Source organism: Portunus trituberculatus, chromosome 38, assembly GCF_017591435.1.
Source record: "Portunus trituberculatus isolate SZX2019 chromosome 38, ASM1759143v1, whole genome shotgun sequence".
Taxonomy (NCBI): domain Eukaryota; kingdom Metazoa; phylum Arthropoda; class Malacostraca; order Decapoda; family Portunidae; genus Portunus; species Portunus trituberculatus.
In genome coordinates this window covers 19,288,909-19,307,883 of record NC_059292.1, presented here as the reverse complement: position 1 = coordinate 19,307,883, position 18,975 = coordinate 19,288,909, and the positions used below count along the sequence as shown (strand labels likewise).

The 18,975-nt window shown below is 38.0% G+C and overlaps 1 protein-coding gene across 1 annotated transcript in view; it reads right to left on the bottom strand.

The window, feature by feature from the left end:
- LOC123514889 overlaps nt 1-18,975 on the bottom strand; it is a 564,015-nt gene that overhangs the window by 140,360 nt on the left and 404,680 nt on the right. The window contains exon 38 of the mRNA XM_045273148.1: nt 10,023-10,124. Coding sequence (XP_045129083.1) covers nt 10,023-10,124 — 102 coding nt within the window. The remainder of the gene's footprint in view (nt 1-10,022; nt 10,125-18,975) is intronic.

The following is an 18,975-nucleotide window of genomic DNA, read 5'->3' as shown; positions in this document are numbered from 1 at the left end:
AAAATGAGTATGTGGTGAGAGATATTGCTGAAAAGAAAAAAATGTGTGATCATAACAGGATTGAGGGAGGAAACTAACAGAAACTGGCAGGACAGGAGGAATAAGGAAAATGACAGGATTAAGTCTTTACTGAATAAGATCTCTGTGGAGGAAGAGGACCTATATGCTGAGGTAGAAGAAAGTGTGAGATTGGGAGCTTTTGAGGAAGGCAAGAATAGACCATTAAAATTTAAATTAAAGTCTCAGGTGGCAGCTGAGGCCTTGTTGAGGAGGGCTTGGTAGCTTAAGGACTCTGAGGAAACCAAAACAATTTACATAAGAAGAAATATGTCACAGGATGAGCGAATGAAAATGAAAGAGCTTGTAACTGAAGTGAAAGAGAGATATGACGAAAGAACAGAGGAGGAAAAGACCAAGTTTTTTTGGAGGATGAGAAATGGGAGGCTAAAGAAGTGGTGGATAAAACAGGTGGAATAGACATTACATGGAAGAAAGAGACTAGGAATGGAATACAGGTGATTTACATGAATATAGATGGATTTCTGTCTAAGAGGCTAGAATGTATGGATTACCTAAGAAATAACGAACCGGACATAATGTGTATAGTGGAAACAAAGCTAAGGCCCGAAATAAAGCTAAACTGGTTTGTTGTAAAACACTACAAAGTATGGAGAAATGATAGAAAAAATAAAGGAGGTGGTGGTATAATGGTTCTTACTAAGGAAGATCTGATAGTGAAGGAGGTGAACTATAGTAAGAGAAATGAGGAAGTGATAAGTATGCTTATAACAAATGGCAAGAGGGATATTAATATTATAACAGTATACATACCACCCAGAACCAATGCTTGGGAATATGAACAGTACCAAATGGTGATGAGAAATACTCTAGAAAGAATGAAGCAAGAACTCATCAGAAAGGATAGAGTGATGATAGTCGGAGACTTTAATTGTAATGAAATAGTGTGGGAAGACTACGAAGTGGTGAACGGTGGTGAGTGGGCAGAGGAATTGTTAAAGGTAGCAACAAATAACTTGATGACACAGTGGGTGAGATCACCAACAAGGTGCAGGGGACAAGATGTTGCAGCAAGGTTGGATTTGGCATCTCCCTAAAAGAGGAAATTGAACATAAATGTCCCTTGGGGAGAAGCGATCATGATGTCCTAAGCTTTGAGCTGGATACGGAATTAAGCACAAATAAGATTGTGGAACGCAGGGAAGAAAAATTAAATTATATTAGGGCAAATTATAACCATTTAAGGGAGTTCTTTAATGAAACTGACTGGTCCGTGGTATACCAGGAAAGGGATATGCAATTAAAATACGATAAATTTATGGATTTGTATAACTGCTGTGAAAAAGTTTGTGCCATATTACAGAAAGAGGACTTTAAATAATAAACAGTGGTTTAATAGAAAGTGTGAAGAAGCAAAAAAGAACAAAGAAAAGGCATGGAAGAAACTTAAGAAAAACAGTGATGTATTATCAAGAGAAGTTTACAAAACAGCAAGGAATAGATATGCTGAAGTAAGGAGAACAGCACAGAAGGAATATGAAGAGGGTGGTGGAAAACTGTGATAGTGACCCAAAAATGTTTTACAAATTCATAAATGGAAAACTAAATATAAGGGAGGCAATAGTAAAGGTAAAAAACGGGGAAGAAGTATATGAGAATGCTGGAGGTATAGCTGAAATTTTGAACAACAATTTTTGCAGTGTTTACAAAGGAGGAGCATTTTATGGGAGGAAGACCTACGGAAATAAAGCAAATGCAGGACATCATGGTTACTAAGGAAGATGTAAGGAAAATTATAAGCAATCTGGATATTAATAAATCAATTGGGCCTGATGGCATATCTGGGAGGTTGCTAAATGAATGTAAGGATCAATTGTTGAACCCCGTATTTGATAGTGTGGAAACCTTAATACGAACAGGATTAGTCCCGAAAGAGTGGAAAAGAACTGACATTGTGCCTATATATAAGAATGGTAGTAGAATGGAACCGCTAAATTATAACATAACATAACATAACGTAAATAATAGGATAACAAAGGGCCACCAGGGCCCATCTAGGTTATCCTGTATCAGTCGCACAGCGACCTCGTCATCAGTACTTAAAGATACACTTACAAGTACACAATACATTATATACTAATTCTAAATATTTGGCCCATTAACAGGGCTAAGTCCTGCAGCGAAATCCTCTACAATTTGTGGTCCCCATACATGGGGATCATGTCTTATTTAACTATAGTAAATTTCTTATAAAAACTATCATGCAGTGCTATACATAATTATAAATCTAATAAATTTAAGTGCTTATCTAATCTGTTTTTAAACATTGTCAAACTAGTGCTATTTACAACCGTCTCTGGCAATGCATTCCAGAAGTCTACCACTCTATGACTAAAGAAATATTTTCTTATATCTAACCTGCAACCTTGCATTCTAATCTTCCTGCCATGGTTTCTAGTCCTATTTCCCTCCTCTAAGGTAAAGAAAGATCTCACATCTATGTAGTTTGTATCTGAGAACATTTTAAATAACTCTATCATATCCCTCTTATACATCTCCTCTCAAATGAAAACATGTTTAATTCCTTTAATCTATCTCTATACTCCAGGCGGTTTAATGCTGGTATCATCCTAGTTGCTCTTCTCTGAACTGCTTCTAACATGTTGATATCCTGCTTATAGTGGGGTGACCAGGCCTGTATGCAATACTCTAAATGGGGCCTAACATAGGAATTATATAAGCTACGCACCACTTCCTTACTTTTATAACTAACATTTCTATTTATAAAACCCAGGATCCTATTTGCCCTATTTCTTGCTTCTAAACATTGCTTTGAAAATTTCATAGTCCTGTCTATCACTACTCCTAAATCCTTTCCTTCCTCTACTGCCTCTAGCCAACATCCCTCCATCTCATAGTTAAAGTTTGTGTTGTCTTTACCTAAATGCATAACCTGACACTTATCAGAATTAAACTCCATCTGCCACCTGTCTGTCCATGCTATCAGCCTGTTCAGGTCTCGTTGTATTCTGTAATTGTCCTTTTCACCCTGTACTGCACATGCTATCTTAGTATCATCTGCAAACTTTGATACTTTGCTACTAATTCCTATATCTAAATCGTTAATGTACACCAAGAAAAGAAGAGGTCCTAGCACTGATCCTTGGGGTACCCCACTAACCACTTCCTTCCACTCAGACATTGCCCCATTTAATACTACTCTCTGTTTCCTATCAGAAAGCCATTCACTAATCCAATCAACTAACCTACCCCTATCCCATGTAGTCTCAATTTGTACACTAGCCTCCTATGCGGTACCTTATCAAACGCCTTGCTAAAATCTAGATATATAACATCTATGCTATTTCCATCATCTAACTCCTTGGTAATATATTCTAAGATATCGAGCAAATTTGTAAGACAGGACCTCCCTGATCTAAAGCCATGTTGGGTATCTCTAATTAATCTATTCTCATTTAAATGCTCCCAAATACTACCCTTAATGATTTTCTCTAGTATCTTACATACTATACTAGTTAAACTGATCAGTCTATAATTATTCGCATCATCCTTCCTACCTTTTTTAAATATTGGAGTAACATTAGCTAACTTCCAGTCCTGAGGTATCTCAGCAAACCTAAGTGATCTTTCAAAGATTAACTTAAGTGCTTCAGAAATACTGTCTACACCCTCCCTAAGTACTCTGGCATGTAGCTCATCAGGACCACTAGCTTTCCTATCGTCTAGTTCAAGAATAAATTTCCTAATAATTCCTGGTTTTATATCAATATTTTCTAAAGCTCTTAAACTACTCGTCGCACTGTTTGTAACAGGATTTCCTATTCTTTCCTAGTAAATACTGAAGAAAATTGTTCATTCAATAATTCTACTATGTCTTCATTTTGATCCACTACTACACCATCTTTTCTGAGTGGTCCAATCCTATCCTTATTTCTTTTATCACTGACCTTGTAATAACTATATAATTTTTTGGGATCTTTACTCCCAGCTCTAGCTAGTTTTATCTCTGCCTGCCTTTTACTTTTTTTTATAACCTTACTCAAATCATCCCTGACCTGTCTGTACCTAATCAAATCTACATCTTCCCCACTTTTCTGCAACTCTCTGTATGCCCTCTTCTTCTCTCTGATCTGGCTACCTATCTCATGAGTCCACCATAATGGCTTCCTGTTTCTCTGCCTTATATCTTTGTAAGGGATACACTGCATCACTATACCCTTTACTACAACCTTAAAAATATCCCACATCTCCTGTGCAGTTTTATTTCCAAAACTATCTTCCCAGTTTACCTCTCCTAATAACTGACGTAACCTACCATAATTGCCTTTCTGATAGTTTGGGACTCTAGTCTTATTCACTATATTATCCCTACTGGAATTAATGATAAATCTAATTATATGATGGTCACTGTTTGCTAAAGTCTCTCCTACCTCAACTTCCTTTAAACAATGCTCAATATTTGTTAGTACTATGTCTAAAACCTTCCTCCCCCTAGTAGGTTTATCTACCATCTGCACTAAATAGTTATCCTGAAAACTTTCCATAAACTTATTTTCACTAGCATCTCCTACCATCCTCTCCCAGTTTACTGACTTAAGATTAAAATCCCCTAAGATAATTGTCTGACTAGTACACCCCCTATTTATCTCATCTACCATAAGGTTGTCTACATCTGCTGACTGGTTAGGTGGCCTATAAAAGCTCCTACTCTAATAACCTTACTTTTGTTTACTCTAACATCCAGCCATAAGGACTCTACTCTGTTATCTACCTTAATACCATTAACCTGACTGGAAATGAAGGATTTTTTTACATAAATAACTACTCCTCCGCCTATCCTACCAATTCTCTGGTGTAAATACATAATGTATCCATCTACTTCATATTCTTTCCTATTTTCCTAAACTTTTCCTCATTTACCCATGCCTCTGTGACACATACAACATCTAAGTCCTCCTCAACTATATAACTAGATAACTCGTCCTTCTTGTTCCTAAGACTCCTGGCATTTACATAAAACATTTAAGTCCTGCTACCTTCCTAGATGCTGTCTCCTTATTTGGAATCCTAATCTTATTCTCTCCTATTTGCACCTGGAAATCTTTCCTAATCTTTTCACTATCTCTGTTTATCCTATCTAATTTATGTCTAGCATCTTTCTTCTGGAATGCATTTGCTACCTCACCCCGTACACTCCATCCCAACTCCCCCCTCCAGACATCCACTCAGCACATCCACACCCTTCCTACTCAGATGCACACCATCCCTAGCATACAAATCCTTCGCCCATAGAACCTATCCCATACATCCACAAAGCTGACACCCACATCCTTACACATCTCTTTTATCCGATCATTCACACCAATGGCTCTAGACAACCATTCCCTGCTAACATACACACGAGGCAAGATTCCTGACACTACACACCTCCTACCACTCTCCCTTATCTTGCCTAACATTTCCCGAAATCTTGCCACTAACTCCTCCGACCCACCTGCTCTGACATCGTTCCCACCTACGTGCAAAACTACTACACCCTCCCTCTCCATCCCCCCAACCCTCTTCTGCACCTCCTCACTCACTGCCTTCACACCTGCACCAGGCATACACACGTTCGTCCTCCTATCCCTGTCTTTCCCACAGAAAGTGCTATCTAAATACCTAACCTGAGAGTCACCCACCACACACACCTGAGGTGTGCTAGGCACAACCATCCTCCTCCTCTCCTCTACCCCCTTCTTTCTCCTTTCACTCACCACAACCACTTCATTCACTCCACTCTCACTCTCCCCCTCCAACAAACCGAACCTATTTTCACACTCAACAGGTTTAGTCCTATCCTCCCTAACTGTCTCCGCTTTCCTTCCCCTCGCAACCTGCCATCTCTGCCTATCCTGACTACTATCTTTCCCAGTCTGGCTCGCCTGCTCCCTCTTCCCCACTCTGCTCTTCCCGACAGAGGGCCAAGCCACCCTGTCGCCCTCAGAAGGTCCAACCTTCGGCCTAACACTGATCTCCTGCCTAATTTTTTCCACTGCCTCCCAAGCCTCTTAACCTCCTCCTTCAACTCAAAGATGAGAACTGTCGCACTTTTCCCTCACTTAGCTTTCTGATTTCCTCTCGCAATTCTCAGTGCTCAAGAGAAAGAACTAAATTCTCGCTCTTGAGCCTACACACCATACACTCAGAAAAGTCAACGACCTTCCTGTCGTGCCCACACATCTCACACACAACAAACTCTCCCAATCCCACCTCAACACTCTCTTTCACGCACTCAATCACACTCTGATATACCTCAGTAGCTACCGCCATACTAATTTACAATATGTTAACTCACAAACAAATAAAAATACTAGGTGACGGCGGGGTGGGGGAACCGCGGTGGTGGGAGGGCCTAAGTGAGGTCAACTAATCCTCTTTCATGGTCAACTTGACGGTTACAAGCCTAGTCTCCTCACTCTACAAAAATACTTTTAACTCACAAACACTGATTCTAACCACTATTTCACTCTAATCTAACACTTGCAGTACACACTTTCACTTCACTAACACTCAAAAGCACCACACACAGACACCAAGCACAAACACCACTCTTTAACTATAAAAACCACAGCCAGAAACGGAGCGCACACACAACACGTCCACTCGCCACCACAGCTACTCGCATCGTTGACTAGTATACTGTGCAAGGTATGTGAAGAAGTAATTAAAGCTAAGTTGAGTGAGTATCTAGAAAGTGAAAACATTCTGAGTGAAAGACAGTTTGGTTTCAGAAAAGGAAGATCGTGCGTATCCAATTCATTATGTTTTTATTCAAGAGTGACTGACATACTACAACATAGAGAGGGATAGGTGGATGCTATCTACCTGGACTTGAGGAAGGCCTTTGATAAAGTACCACACAATAGACTGATGTGGAAACTAAAGAAGATTGGAGGAATAAATGATAAACTAGCAAAATGGATGGAAAATTACTTAATGGGAAGAGAAATGAGAACAGTGGTGAGAGGAAGGAAGTCCAAGTGGAAGAAGGTAACCAGTGGAGTTCCACATGGGTCAATGCTTGGTCCCATCATGTTTTTTATTTATGTTAATGATATGCCAGTAGGAATTGACAGTTACATGAACAAGTTTGCAGACGATACTAAAATTATGAGGAGAGTAAGGAATGTGGAAGATTGTAACAAGTTACAGGAAGATCTTGATAAAATATATGAGTGGAGTAAGGAGTGGTAGATGGAATTTAATATAGACAAGAGCCATGTTATGAAAATGGGAAGAAGTAGATACAGACCAAACTAAGATTACAGGCTGGGTGATGAGAAAATTAAAGAGACCAATGAGGAGAAAGACTTAGGAGTAACCGTGCAAAACACTTTGTCATCGGAGAAACACATTAACGAGATTTTTTTTTTAAACATATAACATGCTTCAAACTATTGGCCTTGCGTTCCACTACCTAGATGAAGGAATGATGAAGAAGATATTATGTACCTTAATAAGACCCCAGTTAGAATATGCAGCTTGTGTCTGGTCACCGCATATGAAGAAAAATGTGAAGGTAGAAAGGGTACAGAGGCTGGCAACAAGGATGGTACCAAGACTCAGGGAGTTAGACTATGAGGAAAGACTGAGGGAGCTGGAGCTGACCACATTAGAAGAGAGAAGAACAAGAAGAGACATGATAACTATGTATAAATTGGTGAACAAGATTGACATACTGGACAGAGAGTTGATAAAGGTGACCACAAGTAATCAGCTCCGAGGACATGGAAAAAAGCTAATAAAAGACATCTGTCTAAATGACGTGAGAAAATACAGTTTCCCGTATCGTAGCATTGATAAGTGGAATAAACTGAGCAGTCATGTCGTTGACGCGGTGTGTGTCAATCAGATGAAAGAGAGATATGACAGGAATGGACAAGGAGACAGGACACAGAGAGCTTAGCTCAGGCCCAGTAATACACAAATAGGTAAATACAAATAGGTAAATATATACACATTCATGCACACACAGACACACAAACACATCAATACACATACATACATACACATACACATACACACACACACACAATAATATTTTATGAATTTAAGAACGTTTCGAAGTGAATTGGGATGTGCTTGAGTATTAAAAACACGAATATGTAGAAAAAAATAAATAAATAAAAATAAAGGAGAAAAATGCAGTTAATGTGGCAACATTCACAATGTGTAGTTGTAATGTTTATTTTTTTACATGAAATTAAAAGTCAAATGATAGACCTTTCTAATAAAACAAACTAGAGCTTTCTATCTCATTTAAAAAAAAAAGTTACGACATTCTGAATATTGCCAAACTTTAACTGTGTTTTTCTCCATTTTTTTATTTTGTCACTTGAGCCCCTTGTATTCTAAACGCCTCATTGTTAGCCTAATTTGTTTCATTATAGCTTGCTAAGGGGAACACTCTTAAAATAAAGACTGTTTTCATTACCGGGAAAAAACTTTTCGGAAGGTGAGCTATATTTTGATCTGATGTAATTTTCTTTTCTTTTGTTTTTCAACTTACTCTTCAACTACTTTAGCTAATTCTAACAACATTTAAAATAACATTTAAAATTAATGAGAACAATTAAAATAAATACGTTTTAACATCGTGCTTTGTTTAATGTATCGTGCGGTTTTTTTTTTCATTGTTTACAATCGGCAGTTGGCAGTAGCACCACTGTGTTTACACTTGCCAGCCACATTCTACAACCTGTGTTTCCACCTCGCTTCTTTCATCATCACCATGCCTAAGGTACCCAAAGAAACTGGGAAAAGGAAGAAAGTTGTCCTTAACTGTGCGTGTCCTAAGGGGGGAGGAGGGTTCGTAACAGTAGTTTTATGATTTTTTTTTTATCTAAGAAAATAACTATTTTTTGGGGTAAAAAATTATAAATCTGGATTATCCGAAAGAGGCTTCCCCCATTTCGTTTCTGATAATCAGGGGTTTACTGTACTTAGGGAGCAGTATGACCTGGGGACATCATTAGGGAACTGGATTAATGTGTATAATGATGCTGATATAAATATTGAAGTGACTAATTTTATATGATTTAAAGTTGATGACCCAAATACGTGGAAGACAAATTGTAAGTTGTTTCATGTAAACTGATATTTGTACTTAATTTTTATTATTCAAATATGTAAAGAAAAAAAAAAATTACCAGTGTCTATTATCACCATTAGACCACTTATATAATAAAATCACTTAATCTTGAATGCAACATTACAAGCATAACATCTAGTAATTATTTTTTTTCTGGCAGATTTTTTTCAGACTGAGAAGGAAGAAGTTGTCAGTTTGTGCATTGTGATGCTCATATCAGTGGAAGTTCTAATCATGAATATGATTAGAACTGTAAGTTGTTTTGGTGATTGTCTATTGTGACTTTATAAAGCCAGTGAAAATATGGTTCTTAAACTGTTATTTTGTTATCATATAATTGGTCATAACTTAGCCTAACATGTGATGAATGTTGTTTGAATAGCATTCTTATCTATGTTTTAGAGATCTTGCATCTTTACATTGCCCATCATTCCAATGAACCTCATCGAAGCCTTACACTTCTTAAATCCAGTTCAGCTTGCTTCTTAAACAATTGCACTCTTTTTTTAATACTATGAATATGCATAAACAAGCAAAACTCTTTCCACCGTATACGTAACCAGCTAGCTTTCTTAAGCACTAGATTTTTTTTCTATATGTCTTCTATTCATACATATCATTAAGTAAATGTTCCTCAGGAAATATCCTGAATTATATTGAATCCCCTTTTCTCTCCTGCTTGCATGTTCCCTATTTAAACTATACTAAGCAGTCAGTATCATAACTTCACACAGACTTGTATTCATTCATAGCAAACTGTAAGTAAACATTATTATTTTTCATGAGTTGAAGATAAAGAAAAAAATACAAAGTGAAGGTTGCCAAATAAACTTCAAAAGAAAACATTTACCTCATGAGCTTCATGCAGCCTTTCTAAAAATGCTTGTTCTCTTTCACTCTGATCAATGTCCAAACGTTCCTTGCGAGTTTTGAAGATGTCCTTTCGCTTATCCTGAAAGTATGGAATTACAGACAAAAAAGCAAATTCCTTAAAGATCAAAAGAAAAATAACTGAAACACATCTCAAAATGTCTTTAAAAAATATCATAAGTTTTTGTAGTTTCCAATATGTTTCTTATTATGTGATACTGTGCCCATTACTGAGGTAATAGGAGACTAAAGGCTTAAATAAATGGAATATTCCAAGGGAAAAATATTTCTAAACATATGATAAAATAAAATATTTTAACACCATAATTAATATATTTCTTTAAAAAATAGTCAGAGAATTGTAAAATTAAAAAGAAACTATGACTACAAATACATGAAGAGTAATTTCTCTGCAACAGAAGTGAAGTGATAAAATGTAATGAGTCCATCTAACTACATACCTATATCTGTAATCTTACCATTAATAAAATTTTCCACAACAGAGCAAAATTAGCTGTAAAGGAATCTACAACTCTAACATTCTTAGACCATCTCCCAGCATCATCAGACATATTGCCTAAGAATGAATAATCAGCTGCCTTGTAATCTGCAAAAAACTTTTTACTATCAGTGATGAACTCATGCACTGGAAAGGTGAGAGAATAAGGATGAGAAAAAGAAGAAAGCCTTGTGCAGTAAAGCTGCAGGATGAAGGGAGGCATGCAACAGCAAGATTATAAAGGAGCAGTTGGCATAAAAATATTAGTAGAAGATAGCAAGAGACACAACACTGCGATAGTAAGAAAGAGGCTAAAGACGGTCCGGTCCGTAAGAGGAGTGAAGTTGATATGACAAAAAGCTTTTGATTCCATCCTATCTAATAAAACAGTGGAAGTGGAACCTCCATACATGCAAAGAGTTGAAGGGGTGAGAAAAACTGGTGGAGATGACTCAGAATGCCTAACTCATAGAAGGAAAGCCAGAATATCATCAGTAGATCGCCTTTGACGGAAGCCATACTGGCAATCAGATATAAGATTGTGAAGTCATAGATGTTTAAGAATCTTCCTATTGAATATAGATTAAAAAAACGTTAGACAAGTAGGAGATTAAAGCAATAGGGCTGTAGTTTTCTGGTCTAAACCCTCAGATGGACCTGATGAGGTCCTTCCTATAATTCTGGAAAACTGTCTCTATGCTTGTGCCTTGCATAGTTAAACTCTTTCAACTCTGCATATCAACAGCTACTTTTCCTTCTTGCTGGAAATTTGCCTACACTAAACCTATTCTTATATCTTCATTGCTTTAATATTTTACCCATTTAAACTTTAAAAAAATATCCTCAACAGGAAGATTCTTAACCCCTTCAATATGGTGAGATGTAGGCGATGAAGAGTAGAAAAGGTGAGAGAGAGGATCATTTCTTTTCTGAGCTTTCTTCAGTTCAGTTGTGATAGTGTGTTGGATAAAAAAGAGATGTGCTGTCTTTGAAATAGTGTAATCCTTGTCTAAATCACTAAAGATAAGCTACATGTTTGTGTCTAAAATTAAATGGATAGACTGATCTCTCTCTCTATTTTTTTGAAGATATTACAACACACACACACACACACACACACACACACACACACACACACACACACATCGTCGATGGCGGAGGTGGTCGCTGAGCTCCAGAGCAATCATCTATAATTCTACAGTTACCATTGCCTAAGAGTAACCAAGGTGGGAAAGGAGCTGGTAATGTTTGTCCCGTCTCCATATAGTCATGTTAACTGTTGATTAGCAAAATAATGTCCAGTGAAGGTAAATATAAACTGTAGCCTGCGTTTGAGCCATCAGCTGGTTTGTTTACATCTGCGCAACATGGCGGCCGTGAACTCGAAAGAGGAATCAGACTTCACAGGGTTTCAAGGAATAATGGAGAAGAGCGCTTATGTGAAGAAAATTCTGGAGTTAGAAGGTAAAATTGAAAACTGTTTGAAAAGTATGAGGGCCTGGAAACGAGTTATGACAATGTAAAGAAAGACTGTGCCGATATGAAGAAGGAAAATGCAGCACTGAAAGAGGAAGTTAAGCTAATTAAAGTGAATTGCGAAAATGTGGAGAATCTCTAGGAAAAGTGATGGAGAAGCAGGCTGAATGGAAAAAGTCAGGAAGTGGAAAGAAAGGAGGTAAATTACAAAGTTGCAAGTCTGGAAAAGGAAATCAAAGAGTCTGGGGAGAAAACTTTGGGCCTTGCTGAAATTATAGATCAACAGATCATAGAAGAGAAGATAGCTGAGAAAGTGGTGAAGGTTATTAAGTCAAATGAGACATTGGTGAGGGAAACTGTAGACAAAAAGAGATGTGTGGTGATATTTGGTGTGGAGGAGGATAAGACACCGAGTAAAATGGAGAGAGAGAAAACATAAAAAGGTGATAAATAATATCATTAATGTGGTGCAGGAGGAGGAAAAGACCTAGTACAAGAAATAGAGGACTTCCATAGAATTGGAAAGTTCACAAGAGAAGGTATGAGGCCAATAAGAATCAAACTTAAGTCACAAAAGGATGTAGATGAATTGGTGGAGAAGTCATGGAGGCTAGCCCAGCAGGAAACAACAAGGAAGATTTGGTTGAGAAGAGATCTCGGTGAAAAGGAAAGAGAAATGTTAAATGAGTTGAGAAAGGAGGCTTTGAAAAAAATGAAGAGAGGACAGAAGAGGAGAAGAAAGAGTTTTTCTGGAGAATCTTGGATATGAGACTGAGGAAGTGGTTCATAACCCAGAAAAGTACAGCAAGAAAGGACTAAAGAAACTTACATATGAGCGAAATGTAATGTATTCCAACATAAATGGAGTGATATCGGGATTTTAGAACTCAACGATTACTTGAGGGACAAGAACCCAGATATTGTGGGTCTTACTGAAACAAAACTGAGAGAGGGAGAAGACCTGATGATGGTTGGAGAAGGAAATATAATGTTTGGAAAAGAAATAGAGTAGGTAAGATGGGAGGAGGAGTGATGTTGCTGGTTAAAAAGATATAAAGGTGGATCAAGTGAAAGAAGGTATGGGAAAGGCAGAAGTGCTAAAGATCAGAGCAGAAACTAATGAAGGAAAAAGAGGCACTACATAGTGGTGTACGTACCACCTAAGACAAATGCATGGTCAGTACAGGAATATGAAGAAATGATAAGTGATACAGGAACATGTCTGGAAGAAATGTTGGGTGGCTGTGAACGAACTATAATGATGGGAGATTTTAATTGTAAAGAGGTGTGTTGGGAGGACTGGTCAATGGAAGGATCAGAGACAACATGGGGAAATACACTATTGACACTGGCAATGGAAAATGTGTTAACTCAGTGGGTCAAAGAAGATACTAGGTTTGGAGGAGAGGGAGCATCGTCAAGACTGGACTTGGTCTTTAGTACAGAGCCAATGGTCATTGAGGAGATGAGGGTGGAGTGCCCTTTAGCAAAGAGTGATCATGCAGTTTTGGAGTTCAAGGTGATAGATGAAGAGAAATCTAGAAGAAATGAAGAATATAAAGTGGGAAGATGGAATTATGCCAAGACAGATTTTGGAAACCTAAAGAAATTCTTTCAAGAGACAAATTGGATGAAATTCAAGAGTGCTAAGGAGCAAATGAAAAGTGGAAGGAATTTATAAAATATACAAAGAAGGTGAGAAAAATTTGTACCAATAAGACAACATAGAGAAGTTGGAAAGCAGGACTGGTTTAACGATAGATGTGAAAAGGCTAGAACAAGAAAAGAGGATGCATGGAAGAGGTGGAGAAGGAAAAGACGGATTAAGCAGTGGAAAGTTACAAAAGAGCAAGAAATGAATATGTGTTGATTAGAAGAGAAGAAAGAAAGAAACAAGAAAAGGATATAATTGATAAATGTAAAGACCAACCAAGGCTTTTTACAGACATGTGAACAACAACATCAAAAATAGAGAAAGTATTGAAAGTTTAGAAGTAAATGGAGTATGCAGTGAAGATCCCAGGAAATGGCAGAGGCTATGAATGGATGCTTTCGGAAGGTATTCACAAAGGAGACTGCTTTTGACAAACCACTGGTAATGGAACAGAAAGGGATTATGAAGGAGTTTCAAGTAACTGTGGAGGAGATCAAGAACATGATGGGGAGTTTAGAAGTGAGAAAAGCTGTGGGACCTGATGGGGTATCAGGATGGATTTTAAGAGAATGCAGGGAGCAACTGGCAGAAAAAGTTTGTGAAGTAATTGATGCCTCATTAAGGGAAGGTGTAGTGCCCCAAGACTGGAAAAGAGCTAACATTGTCCCAATCTATAAATCAGGTAACAAGAGAGACCCATTGAACTATAGACCAGTGTCACTTACAAGTGTGGTAGCTAAGATGTGTGAGAGGGTGGTGAAGAATAGATGGACAGACTTCTTGGAGAAAATGACATACTTTGTGAGTGTCAATTTGGTTTTAGAAAAGGGCGTTCATGCACGACAAACCTGATATGTTACTATTCGAGGGTGATAGATGTAATACAGGAAAGAGATGGTTGGGCTGATGGAATATATCTGGATTTAAAAAAGGCCTTTGATAAGGTACCACACCAGAGACTGATCTGGAAACTTGAAATGGTAGGAGGAGTGCATGGCAGTTTACTAAAATGGATGGAAGACTTTTGGTAGGAAGAGAAATGAGAACAATAATTAAGGACAGACCATCAGAATGGGGATTGGTGGAGAGTGGAGTTCCACAGGGATCAGTGTTGGCACCAGTAATGTTCGCAGTCTACATAAATGACATGGTGGATGGGGTGTCCAGTTATGTGAGCCTATTTGCAGACGATGCAAAATTGTTAAGAAAAGTGAGATGTGACAAAGATTGCGAACTACTCCAGGAAGACTTGGACAGAATATGGAAATGGAGCTGTACATGGCAAATGGAGTTCAACACGACAAAATGCAAGAAAATAGAGTTTGGCAAGAGTGAAAGAAGAATCAGGAGTATGTACAAGATAGGAAATGAAGACATAAAACCAGTCATGAAGAAAAAGACCTTGGGGTGACAATTACCAATGACCTATCGCCAGAGAGACATATAAACAAAATAATTGGAGAAGTATTGAACTTATTGAGGAACATAAGAGTGGCGTTCGATATTTAGATGAAGAAATGATGAAGAAAATAATTACTGCAATGATAAGACCGAGGCTTGAATATGCAACAATACAGTGGGCTCGAACTTAAAGAAACACATAAGGAAACTAGAGAAAGTACAGAGGGCTGCAACAAAATGGTGCCTGACTTAAGAGATTTGACTTATGAAGACAGACTGAAAAGAATGCAACTTCCAACCCTGGAAAACAGAAGAGAAAGGGGAGACCTGATAGCAATATACAGAGTGATGATTGGCATGGAAAAATGGATAGGGAAGATCTGTGTATGTGGAATGAAAGAATGTCGAGAGGGCATGGGAAAAACTAAAATGGCCACTTATAGGAGAGATGTGAAAAATATAGCTTCCTCATAGAAGGGTGGAAGCATGGAATAGTTTAGACGTGGAAGTGGTCAACGCAAGGAATATTCATGATTTTAAGAAAAAGCTGGACATTAATAGATATGGAGACGGGACAACACGAGCATAGCTCTTTTCCCGTATGTTACAATTAGGTAAATACAATTAGGTAAATACACACACACACACACACACACACACACACAGAGCGGACGAGTGCCTGCTGAGAGCATCTAACACTCCACACGCTAAGCAATGTGCTTGAGTGAGAATCGTTATTGCTATTGAGGGGCGAGCAGAGCGAGTGAACGAGTGTACAGAGTGAACGTAGCCTGGTGGCGTGTACATGGGAGTGATCGGAGGTGTGAGAACCTCCACACTCCAAACGACAGAGCGGGAACCACACAAAGGCCAGCCATAGCAGCCGCCAACGCATCCCACCACACACACACGTAGCTACCAGGCCTGGCCCCCAGTGACCACACACCCACATGCTCCCAGGAAGAGTAAAAAAAAAATGGATAGACCGGTAAGAAATAAATTACCAAAATTCAAAATATGTTGATGAGGCCCAGGGAGCAAAGCCAAAAGTGGCCAGTCAAAGCATGAGTCCATCTTCAACAAGGGCAACAATGCAAGATAGATTGGTAATGTTGGAGAAGAGATTTGAGGAGTTGGTGAAGGAATTCAAAGTTCAGAGGAGTGAGGAGGAGCAGGATAGAGAATTCTGCAAGGCTTTGAAGGAAAGAGTTAAGAGACTGGAGGAAAATGAAAACGATTGGTGGATGAGAATGCACACTTGAGAGTGGAGGTTGAAAAATACAAGAGACGGTTGGAGGAGAAAATGGAGAGAGTAGTAAAGGAGAAAGATGACTTTAAGGAAATGATTAGTGAGCAGAATGAAAGGTTTGAAAGGAATGGGAACTGAAGAAAACACAATGGACTGAGTCGAGGGAAGCAGAGATGGTTGGATTACAAGAAATAATTAAAGATCAGTTGAAGGAAGACAAAAAGAAAGGTCCAAGGAACTGGTTAATGTAATGAAGAATAAGGAAACATTGATAAGGGAAATAGCAGAAAAGAAGAAGAGTGTGTTAATATTTGGGATGAAAGAACAAAATATAACATATAAGCCTAAGAGAATTAAGGAAGAATTAAAACGGTAAGAGATCTGTTCAAAAATCTAAATGATGATGAAAAAAAGACCTACAAGAAGAAGTGGAAGAGATCCATAGACTGGGTCCGTATAAGGAGGGAGTGAGCAGACCGATTAAAGTAGTACTGAAGTCACAACAATCTGGAGGATATCCTATATAGAACATCAAAGTTAAGAGAGATAGAAGGTTGTAAAGAGGTGTTTGTGAGAAAGAATAGAAATGAGGAAGAGAGGAGAAGATATAAGGAATTGGTGGAAGAGGCGAGAAGGAAAAATGATGAGCGGTCTGAGGAGGAAAGAGAAAAGTTTTTGGAGAGTTATAGGAGAGAGAGTCAGAAAGTGGTATGTGGAAAGAAGGAATGGGAGGAACCCCTAGAGGGAGCAGTGGGTGGACCGTAATGTATACTAATATAGATGGGATACTGTCAAGTAGATTGGAATTGCAAGACTATATGATGGTGGAGAAGCCTGATATAGTGTGTTTGACTGAGACAAAATTGCATGAAAAACAAAGATAAATTTGGATAATAAATATAATATATGGAGAAAGGATAGAGAGTAAAGGTGGAGGAGGAGTTATGATTATGACGAAGAAATAAATAAATGTGGATAAGGTTTGGTATGGGAAGAACAACGCAGAAGTGATAAGCATAAGGATAAAAAGTGATGGAAAAGAATTAATAATCATGGTGACCTATGTACCTCCTAAAACAAATTCTTGGACATTAAGGAATACGACAATATGATCAAGGATACTTTACAGAGTTTGGAAAGTGTATTATCTGGAAAAGAAAGGTGATACTAGTAGGAGATTTTAATTGTAAGGAGGTGGATTGGGAAAATCTAGTAAGTGGTGTTGGAGAGGAAGCATGGGAGAGAGATTTCTTAATCTAATGATGGAAAATATGATGGAACAGAGGGTGAAGGAAAATACTAGATATAGAGGAGATGATGAACCGGCTAGACTGGATTTGGTGTTAACAAGAGAAGTGTACCTATGTGGAGATATACAATACAAATGTCCTTTGGGAAAGAGTGATCATGTGGTTATGGAAATGCAGATAGCAACAACACAGCGAAGGAAGGACGAGACATACAGGAGTGGTAGATTGAATTATAGAAAGATGGACACAGAAAGTTTGAAAAATTATTTCAGAAAATTAGATTGGGAGATGTTACAAATCAGAGAAGTGCAAAAGAAATATGAGATTTTTATGAAATATTATAAAGAAGGAGTTATGAAATTTGTACCAAAGTATAAACCGAGAGAGGAAGGAAGAAAGGATTGGTTTAATGCAACTTGTGTTAAGGCTAAGGAAAAGAGAGATGTGGCTTGGAAAAGATGGAAAAGAGCAGGAATATACTAAATAAGGAGAATTATAGAGTGGCGAGAAATGAGTATGTGAGGGTAAGGAGGAGGAAGAAAGAAAATTTGAAAAGATATTGTAGACAAGAGTAAGGAACATCCAAAATTGTTTTACAGGTTCATAAATGGTAAACTTAAAAGAGAGAGTCCATTGAAAGATTAAAAGGAGAGCAAGGGATAGTAGATGACCCTAAGAATATAGCGGAATTGCTAAATAATAGGTTTCAGCAAGTATTTACTAAAGAAACAATGTTTGTAAAGCCTCAGAATGTACAAGGAAATGTGCACATGGATGACATTAAGATACCTAAAAGGAGTTATATAAAATGTTGGAGGAACTTAAAGATGATAAAGCGATGGGACCAGATGAAGTTTCAGGAAAATTATTGAAGGAGTGTAGAGAAGAATTGATTGATCCATTATATGATATTATAAGGTGTTCATTAGAAACAGGGAAGTACCAGTAGAGTGGAAGAGAGCTGAAGTGGTGCCCATTTATAAGGGAGGCAGTAAGGAAGAGCCTCTTAACTATAGACCTGTGTCTCTAACAAGTGTGGTCGGTAAGATTTGTGAGAGGGTGATAAAGAAATATTGGATACGGTTCCTGGAGGATCATAAGTTATTATCGGATCATCAATTTGGCTTCAGGAAAGGGAGGTCATGTGTAACAAATCTACTGAGCTTTTATTCAAGAGTGGTTGACAAAATACAAGAGAGAGAGGATGGATGGACTGTGTATATTTGGATTTAAAGAAAGCTTTTGACAAGGTACCTCACATGAGACTGTTATGGAAATTAGAGATTTATGGAGGACTGAAAGGAAAAGTGTTAAAGTGGATGGAAAACTACTTGAGATGGAGGGAGATGAGAACGGTAATAAGGGATGCAAAGTCGGACTGGTTGGTGGTGGAGAGTGGAGTCC